The sequence below is a fragment of the Lissotriton vulgaris genome, chromosome 9 (assembly GCF_964263255.1).
Source record: "Lissotriton vulgaris chromosome 9, aLisVul1.2, whole genome shotgun sequence".
Taxonomy (NCBI): Eukaryota; Metazoa; Chordata; class Amphibia; order Caudata; family Salamandridae; genus Lissotriton; species Lissotriton vulgaris.
Window position 1 is genome coordinate 1,137,731,272 of NC_141697.1, and position 27,626 is coordinate 1,137,758,897.

The 27,626-nt window shown below is 45.6% G+C and overlaps 1 protein-coding gene across 1 annotated transcript in view; it reads right to left on the bottom strand.

The window, feature by feature from the left end:
• Positions 1–10,991: 10,991 nt before the first annotated feature.
• Positions 10,992–27,626, bottom strand: part of BARX1 (BARX homeobox 1) — a 30,467-nt gene continuing 13,832 nt past the window's right edge. The window contains exon 4 of the mRNA XM_086936857.1: positions 10,992–12,173. Within this exon, the coding sequence (XP_086792983.1) occupies positions 12,006–12,173 (168 nt within the window). The 3' untranslated portion in view covers positions 10,992–12,005. The remainder of the gene's footprint in view (positions 12,174–27,626) is intronic.

Consider the following 27,626-nt stretch of genomic DNA (forward strand, 5'->3'; position numbering starts at 1 on the left):
AAGGGAGGCAGACAGAGGGAGAGCGAGGGAGGGAGGTAGAGGGAGGAAGAGAGTGGGAGGGGGAGGGAGGGAAAGGGAGGTAGATGGAGGGCGAGCGAGGGAGGGAGGGAAAGGGAGGCAGACAGAGGGAGAGCGAGTGAGGGAGGGAAAGTGAGGGGGAGGGAGAGCGAGGGAGAGTGAGAGAAGGAGGGAAATGGAGGCAGACAGAGGGAGATCGAGGAAGGGAAAGGTGGGAGAGAAAGGGAGGCAGACAGAGGGAGAGCGAGGGAGGGAAGGAAAGGTGGGAGGGAAAGGGAGGCAGACAGAGGGAGAGCGAGAGAGGGAAGGAAAGGAGCGAGGGAAAGGAAGGCAGACAGAGGGAAGGCGAGGGAGGGAAGAAAAGGAGGGAGGGAAAGGGAGCCAGACAGAGGGAGAGCGAGGGAGGGAGGGAAAGGGAGGCAGACAGAGGGAGAGCAAGAAAGGGAGGGAAAGGGAGACAGAAAGAGGGAGACAGAGAAAGGGAGAGGGAGGGAGACAGAGGGAGAGAGACAGGCAGAGACAGACAGAGGGAGGGAGACAGATTGAGACAGACAGAGGGAGGGATACAGAGGGAGGGAGACATAGGGAGGGAGACAGATGGAGACAGACAGAGGGAGGGGGACAGACAGAGGGAGCTAGACAGACAGAGGGAGGGAGACAGCCAGATAGAGGGAAGGGGTGTCAGAGGGAGACAGGGAGGGAGACAGACAGAGGGAGGGAGAAAGACAGAAGGAGGGAGACAGACAGAGGGAGGGAGACAGACAGAGGGAAGGAGACAAACAGAGGGAATGAGTCAGACAAATGGAGACAGAGAGAGGGCGACAGACAGGGAGAGGAGGGAGGCAGATGGAGGAGGGAGACAGAGGGAGGAGGGAGACAGAGGGAGGAGGGAGACAGAGGAAGGAGGGAGACAGAGGGAGGAGGGAGATGGAGGAAGGGAGACAAAGAGAGGGAGACAGAGGGATACAAAGAGAGGGAGACAGGCAGAGGGAGACAAAGACAAGGAGAGGGAGGGAGACAGAGGGAGACAGACAGAGGGAGACAAGAAAGGGAGAAGGAGGGAGACAGAGAAAGGGAGAGGGAGGGAAACAAAGAAAGGGAGAGGGAGGTAGACCGAGAAAGGGAGAGGGAGGGAGACAGACAAAGGGAGAGGGAGAGAGACAGAGGGTGACAGACAGTGGGAGGGAGGAGGGTGACGGACAGAGAGGGGGAGGAGGGAGGGAGGAGGGAGGGAGGAGGTAGGTAGGAGGGTGACAGGCAGAGGTAGGGAGGAGGGTGACAGACAGATGGAGGAGGGTGACAGACAGAGGGAGGGAGAAGGGAGGTAGGAGGGGGACAGACAGAGGGAGGGCAACAGAGGGAGGAGGGCGACAGAGTGAGGGAGACAGAGAGGGAGAGGGAAGGAGAAAGAGGGAGACAGAGAGCGAGAGGGAGTGGGAAGGAGAGAGAGGGAGACAGAGAGAGAGAGAGAGAGGGAGACACAGAGAGAGAGAGAGGGAGTGAGACAGAGTGAGTGAGACAGAAGGACAGGGAGAGAGAGAGGGAGAGAGAGAGGGAGTGAGAGGGAGTGAGACAGTCTGAGTGAGACAAAGGGAGAAATAGGGAGAGATGGAGGGAGAAAGGGAGGGAGAGAGGGAGAGAGAGGTTGAGAGAGGGAGAGAGAGGGAGAGAGAGGGGGAGAAAGAGAGAGAGAGAGAGAGAGAGAGAGAGAGATGTGTGTATGCTGGGTCTGGTGGCTCAGTGGACGAAGGCGTCCACTGCAGGGACCTGTGTTCAACCTTATGGTCACTGTTTTTTTGTTGCTCTAGCCCCACCTCCTCTTCCACTGACCCCGCCTCCACTGGTGCGGCCCTCGGACACAAACCACACTGTAAATTTGGCCCAGAGAGGAAGTTTGTGAGTACCCATGCCCTATTGCAAAGACGGCATGCCTGGACGGTTATTAATTCATATGGGAAAAGGAAGCCTCAGCAATATTTATCAGCCGATTTCTCACATACCCTACAACATCCATTTATGAAGTCGCGTCTGGGCATGTGGGAAACAAAAGACTTAATCCCAGCATGGAAGGATAAAAAGGAAAATCGAGACTGCAGACTATGCGGATACAAAGACAAATCTATTCAGCACATTTTTTGTGTATGCTCTAAGCTATTAAAGGAACGAAAGTCACTATTAAAATCACTACTGAGTAGTTTAAATATACGATCATGTAGAGAAGCTGTAATCACCTGGCTCGGCGGGACCTCAATCCCCCTAGTATGTAGAATGGTGAATCTTTTAAATGTGTATTTAAAGGAAATCGTTTGAAACTCTGTAGAGAGTGAAAAAGATTTTCTATAAAAAACTAACGGACAACCAGAAAATCAAGAAGAGTTAAAGGCCGTTTTAATAATAATGATGTTAGAAAGACATGATCTTTTTAAACCTTCGTTTAGAATTGAAATTTTAAATATTTGATGCACAAATGTACCTTATAGACTAACTTTGTAAGATTCTGTCAATGATTTTATGTGTTTATATGTAGTAGTACTATTTAAAAAAAATTCTTTTGTGTAATGGTTTTTGTTTTTAAAAGACTGATCACCTAAAAATAAAAATCTAGAAACAATCTTGAGATATTGCATTGCATACCCCCTCATCCTCCATGGCATTTGAAGGACATTGGCACAGCATCTTGGAAGCCCTCTTATCCTCCCTGGCATTGGAAGAATATTGGTGCAGATGATGCCCCTTCATCCTCCGTTGCATTGACATGATACTGAATTACATACCCCCTCATCCTCCATGGCATTGGAAGGACATTGGCGAAGCATTGTGAAAGCCACCTCATCTTCCCAGTCATTGGAAGGCCATTGGCACAGCTGATGCCCGTTTGCCCTCAGTTACATTGGCCTGATGTTAGGGCAGAGCTTTGCATGCCCCCTTGTCCTCAGTGGCGCTCTTAGGACATTAGCGCTGAGCCTTGCAAGCACCCTCATCCTCTGTGGCATTAGAAAAACATTGGTGCATACCTTTGCAAGGCCCTCGCCCTGCGTTGCGTCGCAGCTTTGGAAGGATATTAATGCAGATCTTTACATGTCCCTTCATTCTGATTGGCATTGGAAGGACATTCGAACAGAGCTTTCCAAGCGCCTTCGTCCTCCGTGATGCTAGAAGGACATGCTGGAAGGACATTGGGGCAGATCTTTGTAAGACCCCTCATCCTCCGTTGCATTGATAGTACATTGGCATAGAGCTTTGCAAGCCCCTGTGTGCTGCAGGGTATACAGTCATAATATCAAGTAAAAAATATAGAATGGGCAAAATATCGAGTTAAAAATATAGAATGGGCAAAATATTGAATAGACAGAATATAGACTACAAAAATATCGAATAGAATAGCAGTAATATCGAATCCAAAATATAGAATGGACAAAATATCGAATGGACAGAATATAGACTACAAAAATATCTATGGACAGAATATAGACAACAAAAATATCGAATTGTAGGTAAGTAAGTTAATATTTATTTTTTAATATTATGTAAGTGTTTTTTATGTTAGTATATGTGTTAAAAGTGTATTTTTCTTTTATAATTTACTTTAATTAATGAGTTTTATGGTATTTAAGTTTTTGCGTAATAGTTCTGGAGCGGGTTGTGGGTTTATAGGGGAATAGGGTGGGAAGTAATTTAAATATAATTAATTAAATATTTTAATTTATTTATTGGTATTTATTTTGAATTAATTGTTAATTAATTTTTAATTGGTAAATAATTAAAATACAATTGGTAATTAATTTTATTAATTGATTACTTGATAATTATGTTAATTTTATTAATTTATTTTCTGTAGCGGGTTGTGGGTTTATAGGGGAACAGGTTGGGAAGTAACTTAATTATAATTATTTCAATATTTTAATTTATTTATTGGTAGTTATTTTTAATTATTTGTTAATTAATTTTTAATTGGTAGTTAATTAAAATATAATTGGAAATTCATTTCTATTAATTGAATAATTGATAATTATGTTCATTTTATTAATTTATTTTCTGTAGCTGGTTGTGGGTTTATAGGGGAATTGGGTGGGAAGTAATTTAATTGTAATCGATTACATTTTTTAATGTATTAATTGGTATATATTTTGAATTAATTGTTAATTATTTTTCAATTGTTAATTAATTGTTATTGGTAATTAATTTTTATTAATAGGTAATTATTTTTTAGTAATTAATTTTTTTATTATTTTCAATTGATTAATTATTATATTATATTAAATTGGTAATTAATATTTAATTAATTTGTAATCATATATGAAGTACTTTCCCTACTGTTGCTCTCTATGGAGGGGGAATAGTAATTTTTACCCCTACGCTATCCAACGTTTTTCCTACTATTGCACTCTCTGCAGTGGGAATAGTAATTTTTACCCCTACGATATCCATCGCTTTCCCTACTGTTGCACTCTCTGGAGTGGGAATAGTAATTTTTACCCCTATGCTATCTAACGCTTTCCCTACTGTTGCAATAGTAATTTTTACCCTCCCGCTATCCAGCGCTTTCCCTACTGTTGCACTCACTGGAGTGGAAATAGTAATTTTTATCTCTACGCTATCCAACGCTTTCCCTAGTGTTGCACTCTTTGAAGTCGGAATAGTATTTTTTACCCTCCCGCTATCTAACGCTTTCCCTACTGTTGCACTCACTGGAGTGGGAATAGTAATTTTTACCCCTATACTATCCAAAGTTTACCCTACTGTTGCACTCCCTGGAGTGGGAATAGTAATTTTTACCCCTACGCTATCCAACGCTTTCCCTACTGTTGCACTCTCTGGACTGGGACTAGTAATTTTTACCCTCCCACTGTCCAACGCTTTCCCTACTGATGCACTCACTGGAGTGGGAATAGTAATTTTTACCCCTACGCTATCCAACGCTTTCCCTAATGTTGCACTCTTTGGAGTGGGAATATTAATTTTTACACTACTGCTATCCAACGCTTTCCCTACTGTTGCCCTCCCTGGAGTGGGAATAGTAATTTTTACCCCTACGCTATCCAACGCTTTCCCTACTGTTGCACTCCCGGGAGTGGGAATAGTAATTTTTACCCTCCCGCTATCCAGCGCTTTCCCTACTGCTGCACTCACTGGAGTGGAAATAGTAATTTTTATCTCTACGCTATCCAACGCTTTCCTAGTGTTGCACTTTTTGAAGTCGGAATAGTATTTTTTACCTTCCCGCTATCTAACGCTTTCCCTACTGTTGCACTCACTGGAGTGGGAATAGTAATTTTTACCCCTATACTATCCAAACTTACCCTACTGTTGCACTCCCTGGAGTGGGAATAGTAATTTTTACCCCTACGCTATCCAACGCTTTCCCTACTGTTGCACTCTCTGGACTGGGACTAGTAATTTTTACCCTCCCGCTGTCCAACGCTTTCCCTACTGATGCACTCACTGGAGTGGGAATAGTAATTTTTACCCCTACGCTACCCAACGCTTTCCCTAATGTTGCACTCTTTGGAGTGGGAATATTAATTTTTACACTACCGCTATCCAACGCTTTCCCTACTGTTGCCCTCCCTGGAGTGGGAATAGTAATTTTTACCTTCCCGCTATCAAACGCTTTCCCTACTGTTGCACTCACTAGAGTGGGAATAGTAATTGTTACCCCTACACTATCCAACGCTTACCCTGCTGTTGCACTTCCTGGAGTGGGAATTGTAATTTTTACTCCTACGCTATCCAACGCTTTCCCTACTGTTGCACTCTCTGGATTGGGAATAGTAATTTTTACCCCTACGCTATCCAATGCTTTCCCTACTGTTGCACTCTCTGAAGTGGGAATAGTAATTTTTACCCTCCCGCTGTCCAACGCTTTCCCTACTGTTGCACTCACTGGAGTGGGAATAGTAATTTTTAACCCTACGCTTTCCAACGCTTTCCCTACTGTTGCACTCTTTGGAGTGGGAATATTAATTTTTACACTACTGCTATCCAACGCTTTCCCTACTGTTGCCCTCCCTGGAGTGGGAATAGTAATTTTTACCCCTACGCTATCCAACGCTTTCCCTACTGTTGCACTCCCGGGAGTGAGAATAGTAATTTTTACCCTCCCGCTATCCAGCGCTTTCCCTACTGTTGCACTCACTGGAGTGGAAATAGTAATTTTTATCTCTACGCTATCCAACGCTTTCCCAGTGTTGCACTCTTTGAAGTTGGAATAGTATTTTTTACCTTCCCGCTATCTAACGCTTTCCCTACTGTTGCACTCACTGGAGTGGGAATAGTAATTTTTACCCCTATACTATCCAAAGCTTACCCTACTGTTGCACTCCCTGGAGTGGGAATAGTAATTTTTACCCCTACGCTATCCAACGCTTTCCCTACTGTTGCACTCTCTGGACTGGGACTAGTAATTTTTACCCTCCCGCTGTCCAACGCTTTCCCTACTGATGCACTCACTGGAGTGGGAATAGTAATTTTTACCCCTACGCTATCCAACGCTTTCCCTAATGTTGCACTCTTTGGAGTGGGAATATTAATTTTTACACTACCGCTATCCAACGCTTTCCCTACTGTTGCCCTCCATGGAGTGGGAATAGTAATTTTTACCCCTACGCTCCCCAATGCTTTCCCTACTGTTGCACTCCCTGGAGTGGGAATAGTAATTTTTACCTTCCCGCTATCAAACACTTTCCCTACTGTTGCACTCACTAGAGTGGAAATAGTAATTGTTACCCCTACACTATCCAACGCTTACCCTGCTGTTGCACTTCCTGGAGTGGGAATTGTAATTTTTACCCCTACGCTATCCAACGCTTTCCATACTGTTGCACTCTCTGGATTGGGAATAGTAATTTTTACCCCTACGCTATCCAATGCTTTCCCTACTGTTGCACTCTCTGAAGTGGGAATAGTAATTTTTACCCTCCCGCTGTCCAACGCTTTCCCTACTGTTGCACTCACTGAAGTGGGAATAGTAATTTTTAACCCTACGCTTTCCAACGCTTTCCCTACTGTTGCACTCTTTGAAGTGGGAATATTAATTTTTACACTACTGCTATCCAACGCTTTTCCTACTGTTGCCCTCCCTGGAGTGGGAATAGTAATTTTTACCCCTACGCTATCCAACGCTTTCCCTACTGTTGCACTCCCTGGAGTGGGAATAGTAATGTTTACCTTCCCGCTATCCAACGCTTTCCCTACTGTTGCACTCACTGGAGTGGGAATAGTAATTTTTATCCCTACGCTATCCAACGCTTTCCCTACTGTTGCACTCTTTGGGGTTGGAATAGTAAATTTTACTTCCCGCTATCCAACGCTTTCCCTACTGTTGCACTCAGTGGTGTGGTAATAGTAAATTTTACTGTCTTACTAACCTACGGTAAAAATATTGTATATTTTTTATTAATATTATGTTTATATGTATGCATGTATTTAAAAATTAAATTGTATGTTCCATTATTTTTAACTTAAATTAATTGTTTATTAATTTTAAGGTTATTTAAGTATTTTAAGTATGTTTAAGTTAATTATATTTAATATTTTATTATTTTTCAATTACTTTTCAGACATTTAAAAAATTTGATATTTTGACTATATTTTTTACAATGATATTTTTGATTCGGTATTTTTGCACTTACCTGTTTGGAGATAGGAGTTCGATATTTTTGTATTCTATATTTTTAACTCGATATTTTGGTACATCGATATTTATGTTATCGATAATATGTCAGTGATCCGACCAGCAGGACATTGGCGCAGAGCTCTGCATGCCCCCTCATGCTCTGTTGCATTGACACCGCATCTTGAAAGTCCCCTCACCTTCACCGGCATTGGGAGGACATTGGTGCAGATTATGCCCTTTCATCCTCTGTTGTATTGGGATGACAAAGGCAGAGAGCTTTGCATGCCCCCTCGTCATCTGTGGCGTTTGAAAGGACATTGGCACAGCATCTTGGAAGCACCCTAGTCTTCCCTGGCATTGGAAGGGCATTGGTGCAGACGATGCCCCTTCGTCCTCCGTTGCTTTGGTATGATATAGGCGCAGAGCTTTACATGCCCCTGTGTCCTCTGTGGCTCTGGAAGGACATTGGCAAAAAGCTTTTCAAGTGCCTGCGACCTCCATGTCATTGGAAGTGCATTGTTGCAAAACTTTGCAAACCCCCTCATTCTCTGCTGCTTTGGAAGGACATTAGCGCAGAGCTTGGCCTGCTCCCATTTCCTCTGTGGTGTTAGAAAGACATTGGCGTAGAGCTCTGCAAGTGCCTTTGCCCTCCGTGGCATTGGAAGGACATTGGCACAGAACTTTGCAAGCCCCCTTGTCCTCTGCTGCAAGTCCTCTGCTGCATTGGAAGAACATTAGTGCAGAGCTTTGCAAGCTCTCCGGTCCTCCATGGCGTTGGAAGGCCATTGGCACAGAGTTGTATGCCCCCTCATCATCTGTGGCATTGAAAGGACATTAGTACAGACCTTTGCAAGCCCACTCATTCTCCGTGGCATTGGCATGACATTGACACAGCAGCCTGGAAGCCCCCTTCTCCTCTGTGGCATTTTAAGGACATTGTCACAGACCTTTGCAAATCTCCTCGTCATCCGTGGCAATGGAAGGACATTAGCACAGTGCTTTGCATGCTCCCTCTTCTTCTGTGGCAATGGATGGACATTGGCACTGCACAGAGTTGCATACTCCCTCATCCTCCGTTGACTGGATAGTACATTGGCACAAAGCTTTGCAAGCTCCTGCGTGCTCTGTGGCATTGGCACTGGGCTTGGCGTTGCTCCCTCATCCTCCGTAGCATTGAAAGGACATTGGCACAGCATATTGAATGCCCCCTCATCCTCTCTGGCACTGAAAGGACATTAGCGCAGATGCCCCTTCGTCCTCTGCTGCATTGGCATGACATTGCCGCAGAGCTGTGCAAGCACCCTCATCATCTGTGGCATTGGAAAGACCTTGGCACAGAGCTTTGCAAGCCCCATCATCCTCTGCTGCGTTGGAAGGCCATTAGTGCAGAGCTTTGCATGCCCCCTCATCCTGCCATGGCGCAGGAAGGACTTTGGCACGGGGCTTTGCAAGCACCCTCATCATCCATGGTATTGGCAGGACATTGGTACAGGTCTTTGCAAGCCCCCTCATCCTATGTGGCGTTGGCAGGTCATTGGCGCAGAGTTTTGCAAGCGCCCTCGTCCTCCATGACTTTAGAAGGACATTGGCACAGAGTTGCATACCCCCTCATCCTCCATGGCTTTGGAAGAATATTAGCGCATGGCATTGGAAGGACATTGACGTAGAGCTTTGCAAGCCCCCTCGTCCTCAGTGGCAGGGAAAGGACTGTAGTGCAAAGCTTTGCATGCCCCCTCGTCCTCTGGGGATAGAAGGTCATTGGCACGGCATCCTGGAAGCCCCTTAGTTCTCCCTGGAGTTGGTAGGACATTGGCATAGAGAGTTGCATGCCCCCGCGTCCTCTGGGGCGTTGGAAGCAGGACATTGAGCTAGAGCTTTTCAAGACCCCACCTCCTTTGACACACAGCCTTGGAAGCCTCCCCTCAAGTAGTGACAACCTTGCGAATGACTGACAACTTGAAGAAGGGGAATGAAGACTGCAGGCGATTCGTAAGACCACCTGCGCTGAGAAATAGCCGCAGAAGTGAGCAATGGACCATGGGGAAGAGGAGGGCAGAAGGCTACGTCTCTTTGCGGAAGTGATCTGTTCTATTAATAACCAAACTGAGAGCAGCTGACTAATGGTGTTAATAAAAAAATATTTTCAAATCTCAACGATACAAAATAAAAATAAAATAATCGATACCTCAACTCTATTTACGGACATTTATTGAGTTCGTAGTTAAATACGAGGAGGTTTTGCTTTCTGTCGCCGTTGATCTGGGGACAGCACGCAAAGCTCCCTCTGTCACCAAAGTGAAGCAACAAATAGTGTTAACTGATTTTTTATGTATCCTTTTTACCAATTTCCTCACGTTAAATTCATTTTTACCCCCCCCCCCCCCAAAAAAAAACGTTATTAGTAACTGTGGCTGATATTGCCACTATGATGCCAATAGCAGGGCAGAGTGTGCACGTATACGTGTATTAAATATGCAAACAGGTTTTTTTTGTTTAATAGTAATGTATTTTGCAGTCACCTCCAAATAACCGAGTAATCCCAACTTGACATTAAATAATACAAGCAATGCTGTCAAAAACAAAATAAAATCTTAAAACAAAAGCTTAAAGAATATTGTAACTTTTCCTTCCGCCATCCGCATTGCATAAATAAAACTTTATGCCTGGTAGACTTTTTCGCGCCAGACTGGAGGCGAACAACTAATTATTATGCTGGACGAGGAACCAGGTAAACGTTTAAAATCACAAATGTCTGTGATTCTCAGCAATTGAATGTGTCTCCCCATATCCCAAGTTCCTAATTTGTCCTATTTGTGATCCCGTAAAAATACTACCTACTATGGAAAAACTTTAAGGTTTGAATGCGCCACCTAAATAGGCGCTGAAGATATCTAACCATATTAAACTTGGGGAAAACTATTAGGAACCGTAATGAAATGTAAGCAAAAATAAGGGGCCAGCTCACGTAGGAGATGGGTATAAGAACATAAGAACCACAAAGTCTCTCTAGAACAGAGGCGCAACTAGAGACACATTTCTGGGGGGGGGACAAAAAATGTCGGTGGGGGGGGGGGGGCGGGGCTGACTCTTCCAGCAATATGCAGAGTGGAGATGCAGGGGCTCTAAGAAAACAAACAAAAAAAATCCCCCTAATAGTTTTATGGGCTGGGTTGCTTCGAGGTATCAGAGATAAACCCTCCACGTTCTATTTTTAGGGGAAATGTTATAGCAATTGTATTGTCCCAGACCATTCTAAGGGAAAAAGCATTAAGTAGCATTTGATCACGTATTGACCCCATGTTCGTACACATCCGCAAAGAAAATAATCACGTTAAAAAAGCAGAAATGAAAAATCCTTCATTTAATTGAGAAAAGGCACACATTCTGGTCACTCTGCTTTTAAGGGAAATAAGGGCAAAAGTACACAACTTATAGACCCGCTGAAAATATGCTGAGCTCCGTTTAATAAAATACTTTATTTCAAATCCGTAATTTTAGCTGTAAAACTGCTGACAAAGAAGCAGCTGGAAGCACCACAGGATATTAGGCAGCGTAGGCTTCTGACGCAAAAGGGCAGTCTGCTGAGGTTTTCACGTTATTAAACAAATATTAAACACAATATAAAAAATGTACATTTCTGTATCGCCTGAACTGCTACAGAAAGGCCGAAGACCGTATTTTCTGTGCATAATACAGGTGGCAGGCGGATTCCTTTCAGACACTGCGTGTGACGCACTCACGTCGCAAGGTTAGCCGCCCACTGACTACGTGGGCACGTCTCCAGCCTCTGTGCCGGTGCAGGCAGCATGCGCGAGGGAGGAGGGAGTTTAGATGCACATTGCAAACAACATCCACACTGTGGAGACTCAATTGTTCCGAACATGAAGTGACAGTACCAGTTGGCTGGTGCGCACAGTCGAAATACTAGCCCAAACTGCTGCTTCGTAGTAAGTGTTCTGTTTATAAAATAAACGACTCTACAAAAAGGTGATTGGCAGGTTCAAGTCACACTGATGGCGCTCAGTGCCCACAGTACCCACGCAGGGATTTGTCGTCGGGTTGTCCTGTCCACAGTTTGATTCGTACTTCAGGAAGGGCCTTGTCCACGACCCGGGTTTTATCCACGGAACCCCCTTGTTCAGAGCAATGGCCTTGTTCCCAAGCCACGACCTTGTCCTTAGTTGGTGCCATCTCCACAGCCATAGCCCTGTCTTCTGTTTGGACCTTGTCCAGGGCTTGTGAACTGTCCGCAGCCAGTGCTTTGTCCACAGAGTGAGTTTTGTCCTCCGAGGCATTGTCCAGAGCCACGGCCTGGTTCGCAGCTGAGCCCTTCCTCACTGGGTCGTGCCCTCAGCCAGGGCCACTCAGTCCCTCATGCCTCCTGACTGCCCTCGCACTCAGGGGAATGGAGGCTTTCCGTCTGTTTCTCGGCCTCCTTCGCTCTCTCCTGCTCTGTCAGCTGCTCACTGCTGGGGATAGAGTTCTTCTTTGGCCGCCCCTTGGGTTTTGTTGGGGACTCCAGACCCCCACCTTGTAATACCTGGAAAAAGAAATATGCGGTTAGGAATGTTACTGTCGAAACCAGTAGCTGGTGAAATACAAGACTCGTTAAGTTACAGGCATTGGAAATACCAACTTGCGTCATCCTTGCCAAAATTATATGGGGCATATTTATGGGAGCTTTGCATAATTTGCACCAAACAACGTAGTACGTGCATGATGCAAATCTCTGTCATATTTTTGAAGCCATGCAAAGCCACTTTGTGTGGCTTTGAATGGCTTCAAAAATATGGAGTAACGCAGCGCAAACCTTTCAGTTGAAATACTCTGCACAAGGGAGGAGTTTTATGGGCTTAGCAGTGGGTGTTCCTCTGCAAATTCCATGGTTTTTGACAAATTCCAAGATTTACCAAACCACGCCAAAAAGACACGCCTTCCCAGGAGAGACGTATTGAGGAGAAATATGTTTATGCATTCTTCACCACACATAGAACGAGGAAAATGCCTCTAAGGATTGTTTTTGTGCAGGATAGTGCCCCTTCCTGCACAAAACAATCCTGCCTACAACACAGGCACACTTGCACCATGATGCAAGGGTGCCTGCATTGGCGCCAGAGAGCCAAAAGGGAACCAGTGCAAGGGGTAAGGTCAGGAATACACTGTAATGGATCAATACGGTGCATTCCTGCCCTTTCCCTGTGATGCAGCGCAGCTCAGCAAGGTGACTTGCTGCACTGCCCTGCACCAGTTAACTGGTAAATATGCCCCTTTATTTCCATGTGCAGCTGTGTGTGTGTGTTTGTGTTAGCAGTGTTGAAATTTGGTTCAGCTGGCAAGCCTGACTTGTATAAGAATTTCATTAATTGCAAAGAGAAACATAAAACCTTTGAATAATGGGAACATAAATACATTTTAATACTAATAAAACAAAGTAATACTAATAATAATACTAATAATAATAATACTATAACTCATAATAATAATTATTGCCATTATTATTGGTAGTGGTAGTATTATGATTATTATCATTAATAATTATCCCTTTCACTTGAAATTCAAACTAGTGATGATTAAATTGTGTAATAGTAATACGTTTGAGTCCTTCCAATAATTATAATAATAACAATAATACTTATTATTGTTTTTATTATAATAGTAAAAAATCTGTATACAGAGTAAGATTGTAATCACCAGGTGTAATCTATCTACTCACACATCCACTCATTGCATATTACTCATTTAACTGCTTGTCTGTCTCAATAGCAGCAGCCATCAAAGAATGACTAACAAAAGCAGTTAATTTCACAGTTGCTCTTTGTGTATGTACGGTTTAGCTGCACTGCAGCCTTGTTTTAGCAGACAGACAGCGGCGGCTCCTCCGCAAAATAAGAGACAGCTTTGCGATTGGCTAGGGGAGTCTGGAAGCTTGTGTGCTCCTGCTTCCATGGGACCTTGCGTCGTCGACAGAAGAAGGCCAGAGGTGGCGGCCAGCCGGCAGATATGTGGAATTTTCATTTTTTTTAACTCCTCGCCTCACAACCACTAGCCCGTAGCAGCCTCCACTGCAGGCAGATCCTACTTATGACGTCACACATTGAACACAAGGTCCCGTGGTGTGTTGTGCAACGTAGTGATGTCCATAAATACATGTATTACTGGAAGGTACAGAGCACTGCTCATTCTATCAGAATGGTACCCTCTGTGTTTATATAGTACAACCGCTCACTGCAGTCTAATACATGTGCCACCCCCCAAAAGATGTATGTGTGAAGACAAAAGTAACAAGCGTTGCATAAGCCAATAGGTCTTGTCTTTTGACAAATCAGGTTTTCCAATCCAATTTGCCAATGCTGTCCAGCATCTTCAAAAAGCAAAATGTTTTTTTAATGTTAGTGGTACTGCACAATATTGGGGGGAAAGGTGCCACAAAGCAACTAGTGTTGCAAGTTGCTTCATTCTGTCTCACCATGAATGTGTGTGCCAACAAAATGACAGGAACTATTTTGCTTTTTTATATTTACTGATCGAAGAAGGTGGATGCCACTTGGATCTGTAAATTTTTAAAACGGATTATTTTTTCAAGTGCAAAGTGCATTATAATAATAAAGAAAGGACCTCAGGAGGATCAGATTAGTGGGTGAGGAGCAGGTGGGGAGAGGTGTTCAAACTCAGTACATGGGAGAGAGCAACATGGGTGGCGAGAGAGCAGCACTGGAAGGAGAGAGCAACACCAGGTGGGGAGAAGCACACATGGGAGAGAGCAACATGTAGCATGGGGGTGGAGGTGTTTATAAAGAGAAGCACACAAGTGCGAACAGCACAGGAGGGAGAGAACAACACAGGGGGTGGGACATGGTGTTTGGTGGGGGAGACAGACATTTGAGAGAGAACTGGAAAACATTGCTTTCTCATGGAGGGCTTAGTCAAAAAGAAAAAAAGTAGTTCCCTACACATGATCAGTGTAAGGATATAAGTCAGTCAATCAAAAGGATGTTAAAGAGTCGATGCTCCAGGGGAGAGACAAAGACAAAAAGAGAAAGACAGAGCATAGCATAAGAAGCAAGTAAATGAGAGTGACAATAAAGGCAACACGTTAAGTAATGGACAGCCAGAATGCCCTCTGTAGGCTCACAAAAGTATTTTGGTACCAGGCAGCTTGTGCTGTCTGGTAGGCAAGACCTAAGCCAGGTTGCAGAGTTATGTTTGTGCTTTACCTACATATGGACATGTGCCTAACTCATAAACCTATTAGTTTGCAGGAGGCATTAGTTTAGCTTAAAAGGGCAAATAGCCTTTTTAGGAGTGTGATAACATGTTTGCAATTCACAGATGGTGGTTTTACAGTTGTAAAATTGTTTGTTCACATGAATGTAATCTATTTTATGGGCCTTGAACGAAAATTCCTGGGCTCATATACCCTAAAAGTTTGTGTACACCTACAAATGTGCTTCTTTGAGGGTATTTATAAATTATTTTCCAATCCATTCCTACTCTAGTAATTGTTGGAGATTTACTTCCGTATAGGACAGGAGCAAGTTCCTATCATGGGTGGTAATGGGAAGAGATCAACCACAATATTGGTGGGATCTAGTAAGGGGTTATCCCAACCAGAAAAATATTTTCTCCGTAGAGGAAAAAAAGTTTATTTGCGCACATGCCAAGGGTTATCAAAAAGCCCAACTGTACACTATGTACAATGATACATGTGGGAATCTCTCCACGTGATCATGTGAATGTCACCAACACCGGTTCCACGTGATCATATGAATGTCACCGTCACCGGTTTCTATGAATATTCTGAGAAACTTTCTTCATTGGCCAAATTAGCAAGTGTGCAACTATGCCCGCTTGTAAAGCTCCTTGGACAGAATTGTGGGTTTGTTATGCAATTCCGCTGAAACATTCATAAAAAAAATACTATTTATCACTGAAAACATTTTTATTACTCTTGAATTTTATTTTATCAAAAACTGTGTCCATCTGACTAACTGTAACTTTTGTAGGTAATTTACAACTAAGGCTTGGCTCCATTTTGTGACCTTTCTTCAACCACTGAAACAGGAAATGACATTAGATTGGGGCAGGAAATGCGGTCTGTGAGGCTGTTGGATCTGCAGGGGACAAAGTACAAGGTTGTTTCTCTTATTGTATAGATGGAAAGTAAAGTACACTCAATCTTTAAACAGATACCTTTGATGTTGATAGGGTTGTGTATTGACTGCACCACCATATAGTCACCTCTAGCTGATTTCATTTTTCTAAGATTAACATCAATTCATAAAACGGGGAAAGAAAGGGCGCAAACTTTTAAACTGTAAACAAATATTAGAAAACAATCGGCAGACGGATGGAGGAGGTAGGTGTAGAGGAGTCAGCACTCCTGGTCAAATTCCCGGTAATGTGCGGGCGTCACTTGATCTCGCCGGTGGAGGTCTCTTCACAACCTGGCGAGATTTTCATCAGGAGCACTCTTTCATCATGCAGCTGTAGCCATATTATAGGTATACAGGGTACTGCACCACCCTGTTTGTTTTAGAGGGTTTAGTAATATTTTTTCATCATGTGCACTCCAAATATTATTGCTCTGGTCCTGAAGAAGCGCCAACGATTTTTATGGCGGAGCAGGCGCGAAACATGTCGACCTATGACCTCAAATTGGGAAGGAGAAACCCTTGTTGAAAAGGGAAGGGGTTCTTAAACAGACAAATATACAAATTCCCTTTTCATGTAGTCTAAGAGAAGAGACTTGCGTCTCTGTGGAGTTACAGAAAGGAGCTTGGGGTGAGCCAACACACGTATTTAAAGTTGTGGAGGGATCGACAAATTCACAATCAATTTCAATATACCTTAGTAAACATAATTTTGCCTATCTGATCATAGCATAAGATAATAAGGATGTAAACACTATAGTGTAAATTGTATAAAAAAAACTTTTTTTTATTTTTATATTCTTATCTGTTCATACCATCTTGTGAAACAAGTACATACATTTATTCATTAAAAAAATATGTTAAAACAATTGATATAACATTTTATCTTTTAAAATCAAAATACAGTTAAAAAGGTTCTTTCAATGCAACAAATTTATCACACAAACAAAAATTGTCGACGCGGCGTTTCGGTGATATTATTTCGTCACCTTCTTCAGGACAGTGTGTAAGTTAAAATCACTGTAAATTTAAAACACAAAAGGATAACATGTTAACATTTAATGTATTGAATCCGGGGCAGAACAGAATTCGACTATAACCTATCTAGTATAATTTGCATACATCCTATATTCGAAACCATCTTATTCATTGAGCCGTGACGGCACGATCATTGACACTCTCTATATTATAGATATTTCATAGAAATATATAGTTGTAGGGTTGCTATGTGTATAAAACAAACCTATCTTGTATTTGTGAATCCCACAACTTTAGTTTGGTCACACCCTTACACTTTCGTCCCTTCACGCCTATTACTCTAGGGCAGTTGGTTGGAGATACCTGTTTCACTTTAAGTATCACCTTTGATATCACTTTTTTAACTTTCGATATCACCTATCCATTATCATAATCTCAGTGTTATTGTAATGATTTATAGACATTTCAGCTTTTACATCAATCTGGGGTGTGTTAGCTTTATACATACCTCAAATTGAGCTGTTGATTGGTCAGTCGCTTTTTAAAAGAATTGGCGATATGTGACCGTGTCGGAGTTATCTCGATTTCTGTGAAGTATTTATATATAAATAAACTGGGTCATTAAATCACCTCAAGGTATTGTTTTTTGTTTTATCTTAATACACCTTATTGACTATTTGTTTACCTTTCTCTGATGAAAATTCTTCACAGATGGAGTGGGTCAATATTCTTCCGCTGCTCCGTTAATGTATAAAATCATAGTGCCTATCAGGAAATTCCATGTATTAGTCATTATTTTGGCCTTTTTTACCACTTATTAAAATACCAATTTTGCTACTATTTTCCTATTCTGTTCCCTGACTTTCAGGGTGGACCCGTAAATACTTGGGATGCTTTACAGGCGAGTCTTGTGCAGAGGACGGTCTTCCTTTTCTTCGCCCGGTATGTGGGTCAAGTATTTGTTTTTGGTCTTGAAGAAACCAAAAAACAAAAACAAAAAGAAAGGGAGTTTAGCAGAGAATTGAAGCTGGGCTTTCTATCTTTAGTTCCCTATTTACAGGTCGATTGTTCTTACCTTAGATCATGTCTTTTAAAAGCTCGCTCTTGCTTTTGTGGCGAAACTTCTCTTAAAAACACAGGAGAGATTCTTATTTCATCTAGAAGAAAACCGGGGGTAGAGCGATTTTTGGTAATTAATTTAGCTAGGTCTTATTTTAATTTTTAATTAAAAAGGTTAGTTATTTTTTGGGAGTCGGGACAGAGCTGTACTTACTTGAAAGTTTCTCCCTCGCGTTTTCCGGGCGTCCACCTTGACCGTCTTGCAGGTAGTGTTTACTATCCACTGACAGTTCTCGTGCTTATATAGGCCTCTTAATAGGTCAATTATACTTAAATCGTTGCACCTGTGGTTTTTTCTTTAGACGGGCTCTATTCTCTCGTTGAATATGGCGGCCATCTTAACGTTGTATTTAGTTCGTTGGGCACGGTTTTATAATCTTTTATCTTTTTCGCTGCAGGTTTATTTCCACTTTATTTCTTTGTTGTGGGGTGAAACATGATTGTTATATTGAGCAGAGACAAATGTGGTTAGCTGTAGTAAGTTTACATTTGTTATCGCCGCCGAAGCGCATGTGTTAACTTGCCGGCGGGAATAGATATTTCATGCGTAAATGGGGCGGCCATCTTGAAAGACGTTAGGATCTGCCGATTCCGTATTATTGTCATGTTATTCGGACTGAATTCCTTAGTTCATTTATCATATGTTCTGGAACACGCAGTCTTTATCTGATGAATATCTCTGACAGTAATATCCCGTTTGCTTATATGTCCCAAGTACACAATACTCTACTGCGGGTACTTGTAATGCTTTGTCAGAAAGCCGCATTTCTTGCGGTAAACACACCTGCACAGACGCGGGCATGAATACCCAGGGTAACACACCGTTCGGAGGCACTGCATTAGGACATGTTTTTGTCGTGTTTGTTTAGGTAGTTTACATAAAAGTCTGCAAAACTGCCGCAGCTTTCAAAAACATGACAACAAGTTAAATGTAAACATTAGGACCCTCACTTGAGATCTGAGCGAGGGGCAGAGGGTTGCGAGGTAGAAAATGATGGAACAAGAATGCGATGGGAGATAGGGCGGAGTGGAGAGGGGTGCAGTGAGATAGATGGGGGGGGGGGGGGAGAGGCAGAGCGGGGCGAGGTAGAGAAGGTTGGGGAGAGAGAGGTACAGGGAAGGAAGTTGGGGGAAGAGGGAGGGTACAGAGAGATACACGGGGAGTGAATGAGAGGCAGAGGGGTGAGGCAGAGAAGGTTGGGAGAGAGAGGTACAGGGAAGGAAGTGGAAGAGGGAAGGCACAGTGAGATACATGGGGAAGGGGGCGAGGTAGAGAAGGTTGGGGAGAGAGAGGTACAGGGAAGGAAGTTGGGGGGAAGAGGGAGGGTACAGAGAGATACACGGGGAGTGAATGAGAGGCAGAGGGGTGAGGTAGAGACGGTTGGAGAGAGAGAGATAGATGGAGAGGTGAGCGAGGCAGAGAGGGGCGAGGTAGAGAAGGTTGGGGAGAGAGAGGTAGAGAAGAGTGCGGTAGAGCAAGTTGGCGAGAGATAGAAAGAGAAGGAAGGGGGGTGGGAGGAGAGGAGACTAGAGGGGTAAAGTGAGAAAAATGGAGAGGGAGTGAGAGGCAGAGAGGGACGAGATGTAAAAGATGGCAGAGAGATAAGGAGAAGGAAAGGGGCAGGGAAGGAGGGGGGTGCAGTGAGATAATCGGGGAGGGGAGAGGCAGAGCGCGACGAGGTAGAGAAGGTTGAAGCGAGACAAAGAAGGAAGAGGGGAGAGAAAGAGAGGGGTACAGTGAGGTAAATTGGGAGGGAGTGAGAGGCAGAACGGAGGAGGTAGAGAAGGTGGAAGAGAGAGAAAAGGGAGAGGGAGAGGGGAGGGAAGGAGCGGCGTGCAGTGAGGTCAACAGGGAGGGAGAGAGAGAAAGGTGGAGAAGGGCGAAGTGGGAGAGAGATCGACAAAGAGAAGGACATGGGAAAGGGAGGAGGAGGGGTGCACAGGAAGAGAGAGAGAGAGAACGACAAGTTGCAGACAGAGACAGAGGGAGCGGGTGTATACTTAAAGATACACAGAAGGAAGTGTTAGGTGAGAAAAATGGGGGGAGAGGCAGGGACGGCTAAGGTACAACATTTTGGAGAGAGACAAAGGAAAGGGAGTGAGCACGAAAAGAGAGGGGTGCACAGAGAAAGATAGATAAGGGACGCAGGGAGGGAGGGTGAGGTAGGGTATTATGAGAGGGAGGGACGGGGAAATAGAGAGAGAGAGAGAGAGACGGAAATGGTGGAAAGAGATGTATGGAGAGAGAAAGAGGGGAGAGGGAGGGCGGTCTGGGAGAGAGAATGAGAGAGAGCGACAGAGACAGAGAATAGACAGAAATCGGATACATTTTTATGTGCGTTTCATACTCACTCCTTAGCACAGTGGGTAAGTGATAGGTGGGAAGAGAGAGGATTATTATAACATGCTTTGGAACTAGTCTATGTTGACCACAATATCAAGTTAAATACATTAGAAATTCTACTAAAGTTATATGTCTGTCTACTAATTATCACTCTCCTCTTATTTATTGTAAAAAAAAAAGTTACTGTAAAACTAAATCAAATATCTTTCGATTTAACTAAGCACACACTTTCCCCAAAAGAACGTGTTCTTTCAAAGTATTCGCGTTTTAACCTCTGCCCATTTTGTCAAAATCTCTTTCCATGTGTCTTCTAATATTTGTTTTCACAGAGGGACACTGTTCCTATAGCGGGGTCCAAAAAGTCACCCACGCATCAGGGTGCAAATAGTCACCCATGCAATAAAGATAGAAAAGTGAAAGAGTAAAAAAAAGAAGAAAAAAAATATTCTAGGTAATTGTGACCCATTAGTAAAGGGGAACGACTTGTCCTCTGTTGCCCTCACACACACCAAGGGGTGTCATGCTTCATCATCGGGCAGTTGCTCCTTCTAGGGCCGGCGCTGCAATTCCCTATGGGTCCCCCAAAGAGTCTCTTTTTTCGGAGATCTTTTGAGGACTGCCGGATGGTGCATGTGGGTGTGTGGGGTGTGGGTCCAATGAGGGTAAAAAGTGCGTGCAAAATAGTGACAAATTTAATAAAGGGTAAACATGCAGCAAATGTATAGGTTGTAAACCCTTGGCAGACAAACTGCTAAATACAATCTTATCCCAGAGGCACACTATGCCCAGGTGTATGAGGTCATTGGTCCTTAAACAGAAAAATATACAAATTCCCTTTTCATGTAGTCTAAGAGAAGAGACTTGCGTCTCTGTGGAGTTACAGAAAGGAGCTTGGGGTGAGCCAACACACGTATTTAAAGTTGTGGAGGGATCGACAAATTCACAATCAATTTCGTGGAAACAGCCCGACTGCCAAGGACTTACTGCGTGATCCAGCTCCCGTTTCTCGCTACAGGAGTAGCGCTTTGCATCTTCAGAAGCCCGCAGCGCGACTGGGAGGAGGGGGCCGCAGAGGAGGACGAGGCGCCGGCCCCAGGACTGCGAGGACCAGCATTCACCACCTTCAGCTGGTCCTCTTCCTGGGAGAGCCGCGCCCCCTTCCAGTGCCCCGCCCCCAGTGAAGCGCAATAACTTCTCGCGGCACCCGCTGCGCGGGTGCCACTCGTGGAAACAGCCCGACTGCCAAGGACTTACTGCGTGATCCAGCTCCCGTTTCTCGCTACAGGAGTAGCGCTTTGCATCTTCAGAAGCCCGCAGCGCGACTGGGAGGAGGGGGCCGCAGAGGAGGACGAGGCGCCGGCCCCAGGACTGCGAGGACCAGCATTCACCACCTTCAGCTGGTCCTCTTCCTGGGAGAGCCGCGCCCCCTTCCAGTGCCCCGCCCCCAGTGAAGCGCAATAACTTCTCGCGGCACCCGCTGCGCGGGTGCCACTCGTGGAAACAGCCCGACTGCCAAGGACTTACTGCGTGATCCAGCTCCCGTTTCTCGCTACAGGAGTAGCGCTTTGCATCTTCAGAAGCCCGCAGCGCGACTGGGAGGAGGGGGCCGCAGAGGAGGACGAGGCGCCGGCCCCAGGACTGCGAGGACCAGCATTCACCACCTTCAGCTGGTCCTCTTCCTGGGAGAGCCGCGCCCCCTTCCAGTGCCCCGCCCCCAGTGAAGCGCAATAACTTCTCGCGGCACCCGCTGCGCGGGTGCCACTCGTGGAAACAGCCCGACTGCCAAGGACTTACTGCGTGATCCAGCTCCCGTTTCTCGCTACAGGAGTAGCGCTTTGCATCTTCAGAAGCCCGCAGCGCGACTGGGAGGAGGGGGCCGCAGAGGAGGACGAGGCGCCGGCCCCAGGACTGCGAGGACCAGCATTCACCACCTTCAGCTGGTCCTCTTCCTGGGAGAGCCGCGCCCCCTTCCAGTGCCCCGCCCCCAGTGAAGCGCAATAACTTCTCGCGGCACCCGCTGCGCGGGTGCCACTCGTGGAAACAGCCCGACTGCCAAGGACTTACTGCGTGATCCAGCTCCCGTTTCTCGCTACAGGAGTAGCGCTTTGCATCTTCAGAAGCCCGCAGCGCGACTGGGAGGAGGGGGCCGCAGAGGAGGACGAGGCGCCGGCCCCAGGACTGCGAGGACCAGCATTCACCACCTTCAGCTGGTCCTCTTCCTGGGAGAGCCGCGCCCCCTTCCAGTGCCCCGCCCCCAGTGAAGCGCAATAACTTCTCGCGGCACCCGCTGCGCGGGTGCCACTCGTGGAAACAGCCCGACTGCCAAGGACTTACTGCGTGATCCAGCTCCCGTTTCTCGCTACAGGAGTAGCGCTTTGCATCTTCAGAAGCCCGCAGCGCGACTGGGAGGAGGGGGCCGCAGAGGAGGACGAGGCGCCGGCCCCAGGACTGCGAGGACCAGCATTCACCACCTTCAGCTGGTCCTCTTCCTGGGAGAGCCGCGCCCCCTTCCAGTGCCCCGCCCCCAGTGAAGCGCAATAACTTCTCGCGGCACCCGCTGCGCGGGACGCGCGCGGGACGCAGCCCGGGGCGAAGCCCGGGCCAAGGGCGGGCCCGTTGTTGCCCGTTAGTGCCCGATAGAGACCGGACCGGGCCCCATCTCTAACCTCTTTAACATCAACGAACTGGCAACAAACAACAACATGCCGACAAAAACCAGAAGCACATCCAAGCCCAAACCGAAGTCCAAGCATGCGCAGGAGGTAGCTCAGGTAACAGGCCCCATTGACCTATTTATATCGCGGGTACACGAAACAATAGATCAAAGCATAGCCCTGATGGAAAAAAGAGTTTCCATGGATCTCATGAGCGCAAAAGCCAAACGCTCATCACTCGGTGCCATAGCGAACGCTGCATCCCCAATTAACCCAACCCCCCAAAACAGCTCTCTCTTAGTTCTCCTTCCAGCCACTGAACTCAATACCGTACCATCTGTTGTAGATCTGTCAGTTACGCACTCGGAGTCAGATCCCTCACTGTCAACAGACGACTTGGAAGCAACCCCAGATTTAGTTGGTTGCCACACGCAAGAAGGTACCCAAATTTCCAACACATTATCACAATATGGTGAGAAAGAAAAGGGAACTTCGGAAACCCGACCTCTAATCAGAGATGAAACCCAAAGTGCACCAACGACCAACTTAACCTCTTCATGCTCCAACAGCGTATTGCACATTCCCGACTGTACCCTCCCGCACAAGCCAATATCCAGCAGCAGTAACGCAACCGAGCAATGTAAGACGTGCAGAATTACATCCCAAGTGCTAACTACTACAAAAGACTTACTCTATCAGTACCTTAAACCCATCCAGTTGAGCGTAAGAAACCTCGAGGCCCAACTAACAATAATATCAGCTATTCTTCTGGATACAAATACAAGGATAGATGTAAAGGGCCAGCGCAACACCACACACCCACCAAAAAAGCAAATCCAAAAACCTATTCAGAAAGCAGCTAATCCCACAAACACTACAGGAACAATACAAAAGAATCCCAATTCACTCTCTGCAATACCCAACCCCACAGAAAACACACCTCACCCGCATCAGGATAAATCACCGCAGCAGAAGACAACACAAAAAACGCAGCAGGCAAATAACAAAGGGAAGACCAATGTACAAACCCCATGCCTAGCACAACCCTTAGACCATAGTAGGGTCCCCCTGGAAAAACCAGAATCCCAGCTTACGAATTTCCCACCCCCTCAAAAAACACCTAAGAACGTAACGGAAACAGCCCAGAAAAAATACCCAGTAGTGAGACGCCCTGCCCATTTGCCCCCTGAGGCTACTCCATATACAATAGTTCTAACAGGAGTACCCGAGCTCGCAGATGATATCCCAGAAACCGCGTGGTCGCTTAAAAACAAAGCCATGCAGTGGCTTAGCACAAATAGACCCCTTGAGTCACATCTATCAGGAGGAATTACGTCAGCACGTAGAGTAACCTGGATAGGCAAAACCAGGAAAACAACACGCGGTGACTGCATTATTGTAACTTGCAAAGATCCCGCAACGGTTGACTATATATGTGCCTGGCCACAACTAGAGAAAAAAGGGGGAATAGACACCCGTCACCTTTCCTTCTTTTACCCCCCTACGAAACACCAACACAATCCCCCACCATGGGAATGGCATCACCTCCCTAAAGGCCCACGGAACCAGGACCCATGGCGTCAAACACCATGGATCAGAAGGGATTTCCAGTCCGAACATCTTGACAGGGGGGGGCCAAGAGAAAGGTATGTCGATAGTCAAACTCCATACTGGCAGGACAGATTTTACCCAACGTACGAGGGGTGGGAGGGGTGGCAGGGTTTTCCGACCCGAAACCGCTACGAGTGTCTCGACATGATCGATTGACCACCCACCATTAATCCTGAACAACTCATAGCTGTCTTCCCACATTTAGCTGACGCCTTACACTTGACAGCGCCTGATACACATCAGATAGCTCCCGATACATACCAGGTAACTCCTTTCAAACAGCCGGAAGTATCAGAGATCCGATTGACAAAATGTAACAATCCACCTACCCTCCCGGCTCCAATAAATCTGGCTGCGCACACAGGACCACTCACAGTACAAATCTCAACCACTGTAACCTTGAATAACAGTAAAACAGTAGGGGTAACCCCAACAGTAAACAAGGCCCCGACCATAGGCATAGTCTTTTGGAACGTAGCTGGTCTGACGGGCAAAATAACATGCCCTCAATGGTTGGAAACTGCACAAAGCTACCAAATCTTGTGCTTACAAGAGACTTGGCTTCTATCCCCCCTCCATCTAGCGGGATACAAAACCTTTTTCACACGAGCAACGCCAAGTACAATGGGGAGACCAAAAGGCGGCCTCCTGATGTACATTTCCAACACCTTGGCAGTAAAGGTAAAAATCGTGAAAGAAACACCAACCTTTCAGGTCATCCAGATCACGCCTCACAACACTGCAACAAAGAGTGTCTACATACTCATAAATTATTACAACAACGTAGGCACACAGGATTGCTGTACTAATTTGGACGAAATGGTAGCCCACATATCACCACTTCAAAACTCGAAACTGAGCAACACAATAAAATATATTTGGGGTGGTGACTTTAACCACCACATATGTCCAAATCACAAAAGCGGGATCTGTGGCCTACAATCCGAAACTGGCAATCCGATTCCCCACTTCGCTCATACCCAAAGTGGAAATAAGCTGAACGAAATAGTATTCACTCTGGACCTTGACTTTGTAAACGAGCTAGTGCATCCATCCCAGGAATTTCAACCCACCTTCCACGGGCGTGGTAGCACATCCACCATTGATTTTATTTTAGCCTCCATCACTAGTAAGAACTCGCTAAGTAACTACAAAGTAGGGTCTTGCCCGATCAGCGATCACTACCCTCTAAGTGTGGAGATCATTATGGAGAAACCAGATCCTCCCCTAACGAAAATCAGCCCTCTTGATCAACAATCATTATCACTGAGGAAAAGAAACGGGTTCGCAATCAAATGGGCCAAAGTTGATCCTGAGGTGACCTCACAAAGAATATTTGAAAAAGCCTATCCCTGGCTAAGGGACTGTCTCGCTGCAGAGGCTTCGCCCGAATCAATCGTCACTTCCTTCCTTAACGTCCAAGGGATAATAAGAGACGAGCTAGTTAAACAAAGGTCAAACAAACCAACATCCCAAACCGAAAGATGGTTTAATTCAGACTGCAGAAAGGCCCTGTCGCTGCTAAAAGAAGCCCTCCGCAAGGAGCCAAGAGACGCTCAACTAATCTCATCCCGGAGGAAAGCATACAACGAAGCCAGGAAAAATCGCAGGTCCCAGATAAAGAGAGATCTTTGGTGCCAACTGCATGAGAGCGCACTAAAAAAGGACAGCATAACTTTTTGGCAGACAATCAGATCACCTTTCTTCGATAAAGAAAATGATCCGAATCCACTTGACGTAGCAGTAACTGAATGCGAATGGGTTCGCCACTTTTCGAAAATTTTTGATCCACTACCTGCCACGTCCCAACAAGATCACGAGGCCGAAGTAGAGACTCACCTTTGCCCTAACAATTTCCCCATTAACCTACGCTTCACTGTAACCGAGGTTAGAAAAGCAATTGCAGCATCTAAAACTGGCAAGGCTCCCGGCCCAGACGGGGTACCTATGGACCTGTTCCTGCACAACAGCGACTATTGGTCGCTAATAATAACCCGGGTAATGTCCGCAGTCGTTGAGATCGGTCTCCTACCATCATGGTCATCGTCTACACTCTTGCCAATCTTCAAGAAAGGGGACCGAAACGACCCGGCGTGCTACCGGCCGATCTCCCTTCTGGATGCCACGGGAAAAATTGCAGGACGACTACTCCTGGACCGATTACAATCTTGGGCTCAGGAAAACAATATCTTTACGGACCTGCAATATGGCTTCCAGAAGGGGCTCGGTACAGTGGAGCAAGCCCTCAACCTGACCCTCTTGACCGACAAATATGTCCATGCAAAAGATGGGATAATTCACCTGGTCTACATCGACCTGAGCGCAGCTTTCGACTGCGTTCAGCACGCAAAGCTGTGGGAAATAATGTCGAACCTTGGAGTAGACCCACCGATACTGGCCTTTCTCAGGGGCCTATACACCAACGCAGAAGGCCGAGTGCGGTACGGCATTGGCGGCGATCTGTCACGTCCTTTTAAAGTCACGCGAGGAGTAAGGCAAGGGTGCGTACTGGCACCCTTCCTATTCAACCTGTACACCAACGGGATTGAAAAAGCAATGCTGGCAGGAAGCCAGGACCTCCCGCAAATTGATCGGCGGCCAATACCCATTCTACTCTACGCCGACGATTCGGTCATCCTGGCCCGAACAGCCAATCAACTCCAAAGGCAATTGAATAAATACGTGACGTTCATGGACTCCCTAGGATTGAAAGTAAATACGAAGAAAACGTTTACAATGTCCATAGGCCCCAAGTCTGGAAAAACAAAAACTATATATATAAACAACACTAAGCTGGAAAAAACGTCAACCTACCTGTATCTGGGTATACTCGTGGACGACTCTATGACCTGGCGAAAAGCCATCGAAGCCAGAAATCTAAACTTTCGCCGAGCAACATCAGCACTTTGTGCTTTCTCCAGGAAATTAGGAAAACCAGCTCCATCCGAACTATTAACACTATACTATGCAAAATGCCACAGTGTGGCAAGCTATGGAGCAGGCATCTGGGGCCACGGAAATATCCAGCAAATACAGGCAACCGAGAACGCTTTTATTAAGTATGTCCTGGCACTCCCACAAAGTTCCCCGATTTTAGCGTCACATCGAGAGCTAGGGATGGAATACGTGACAGACAC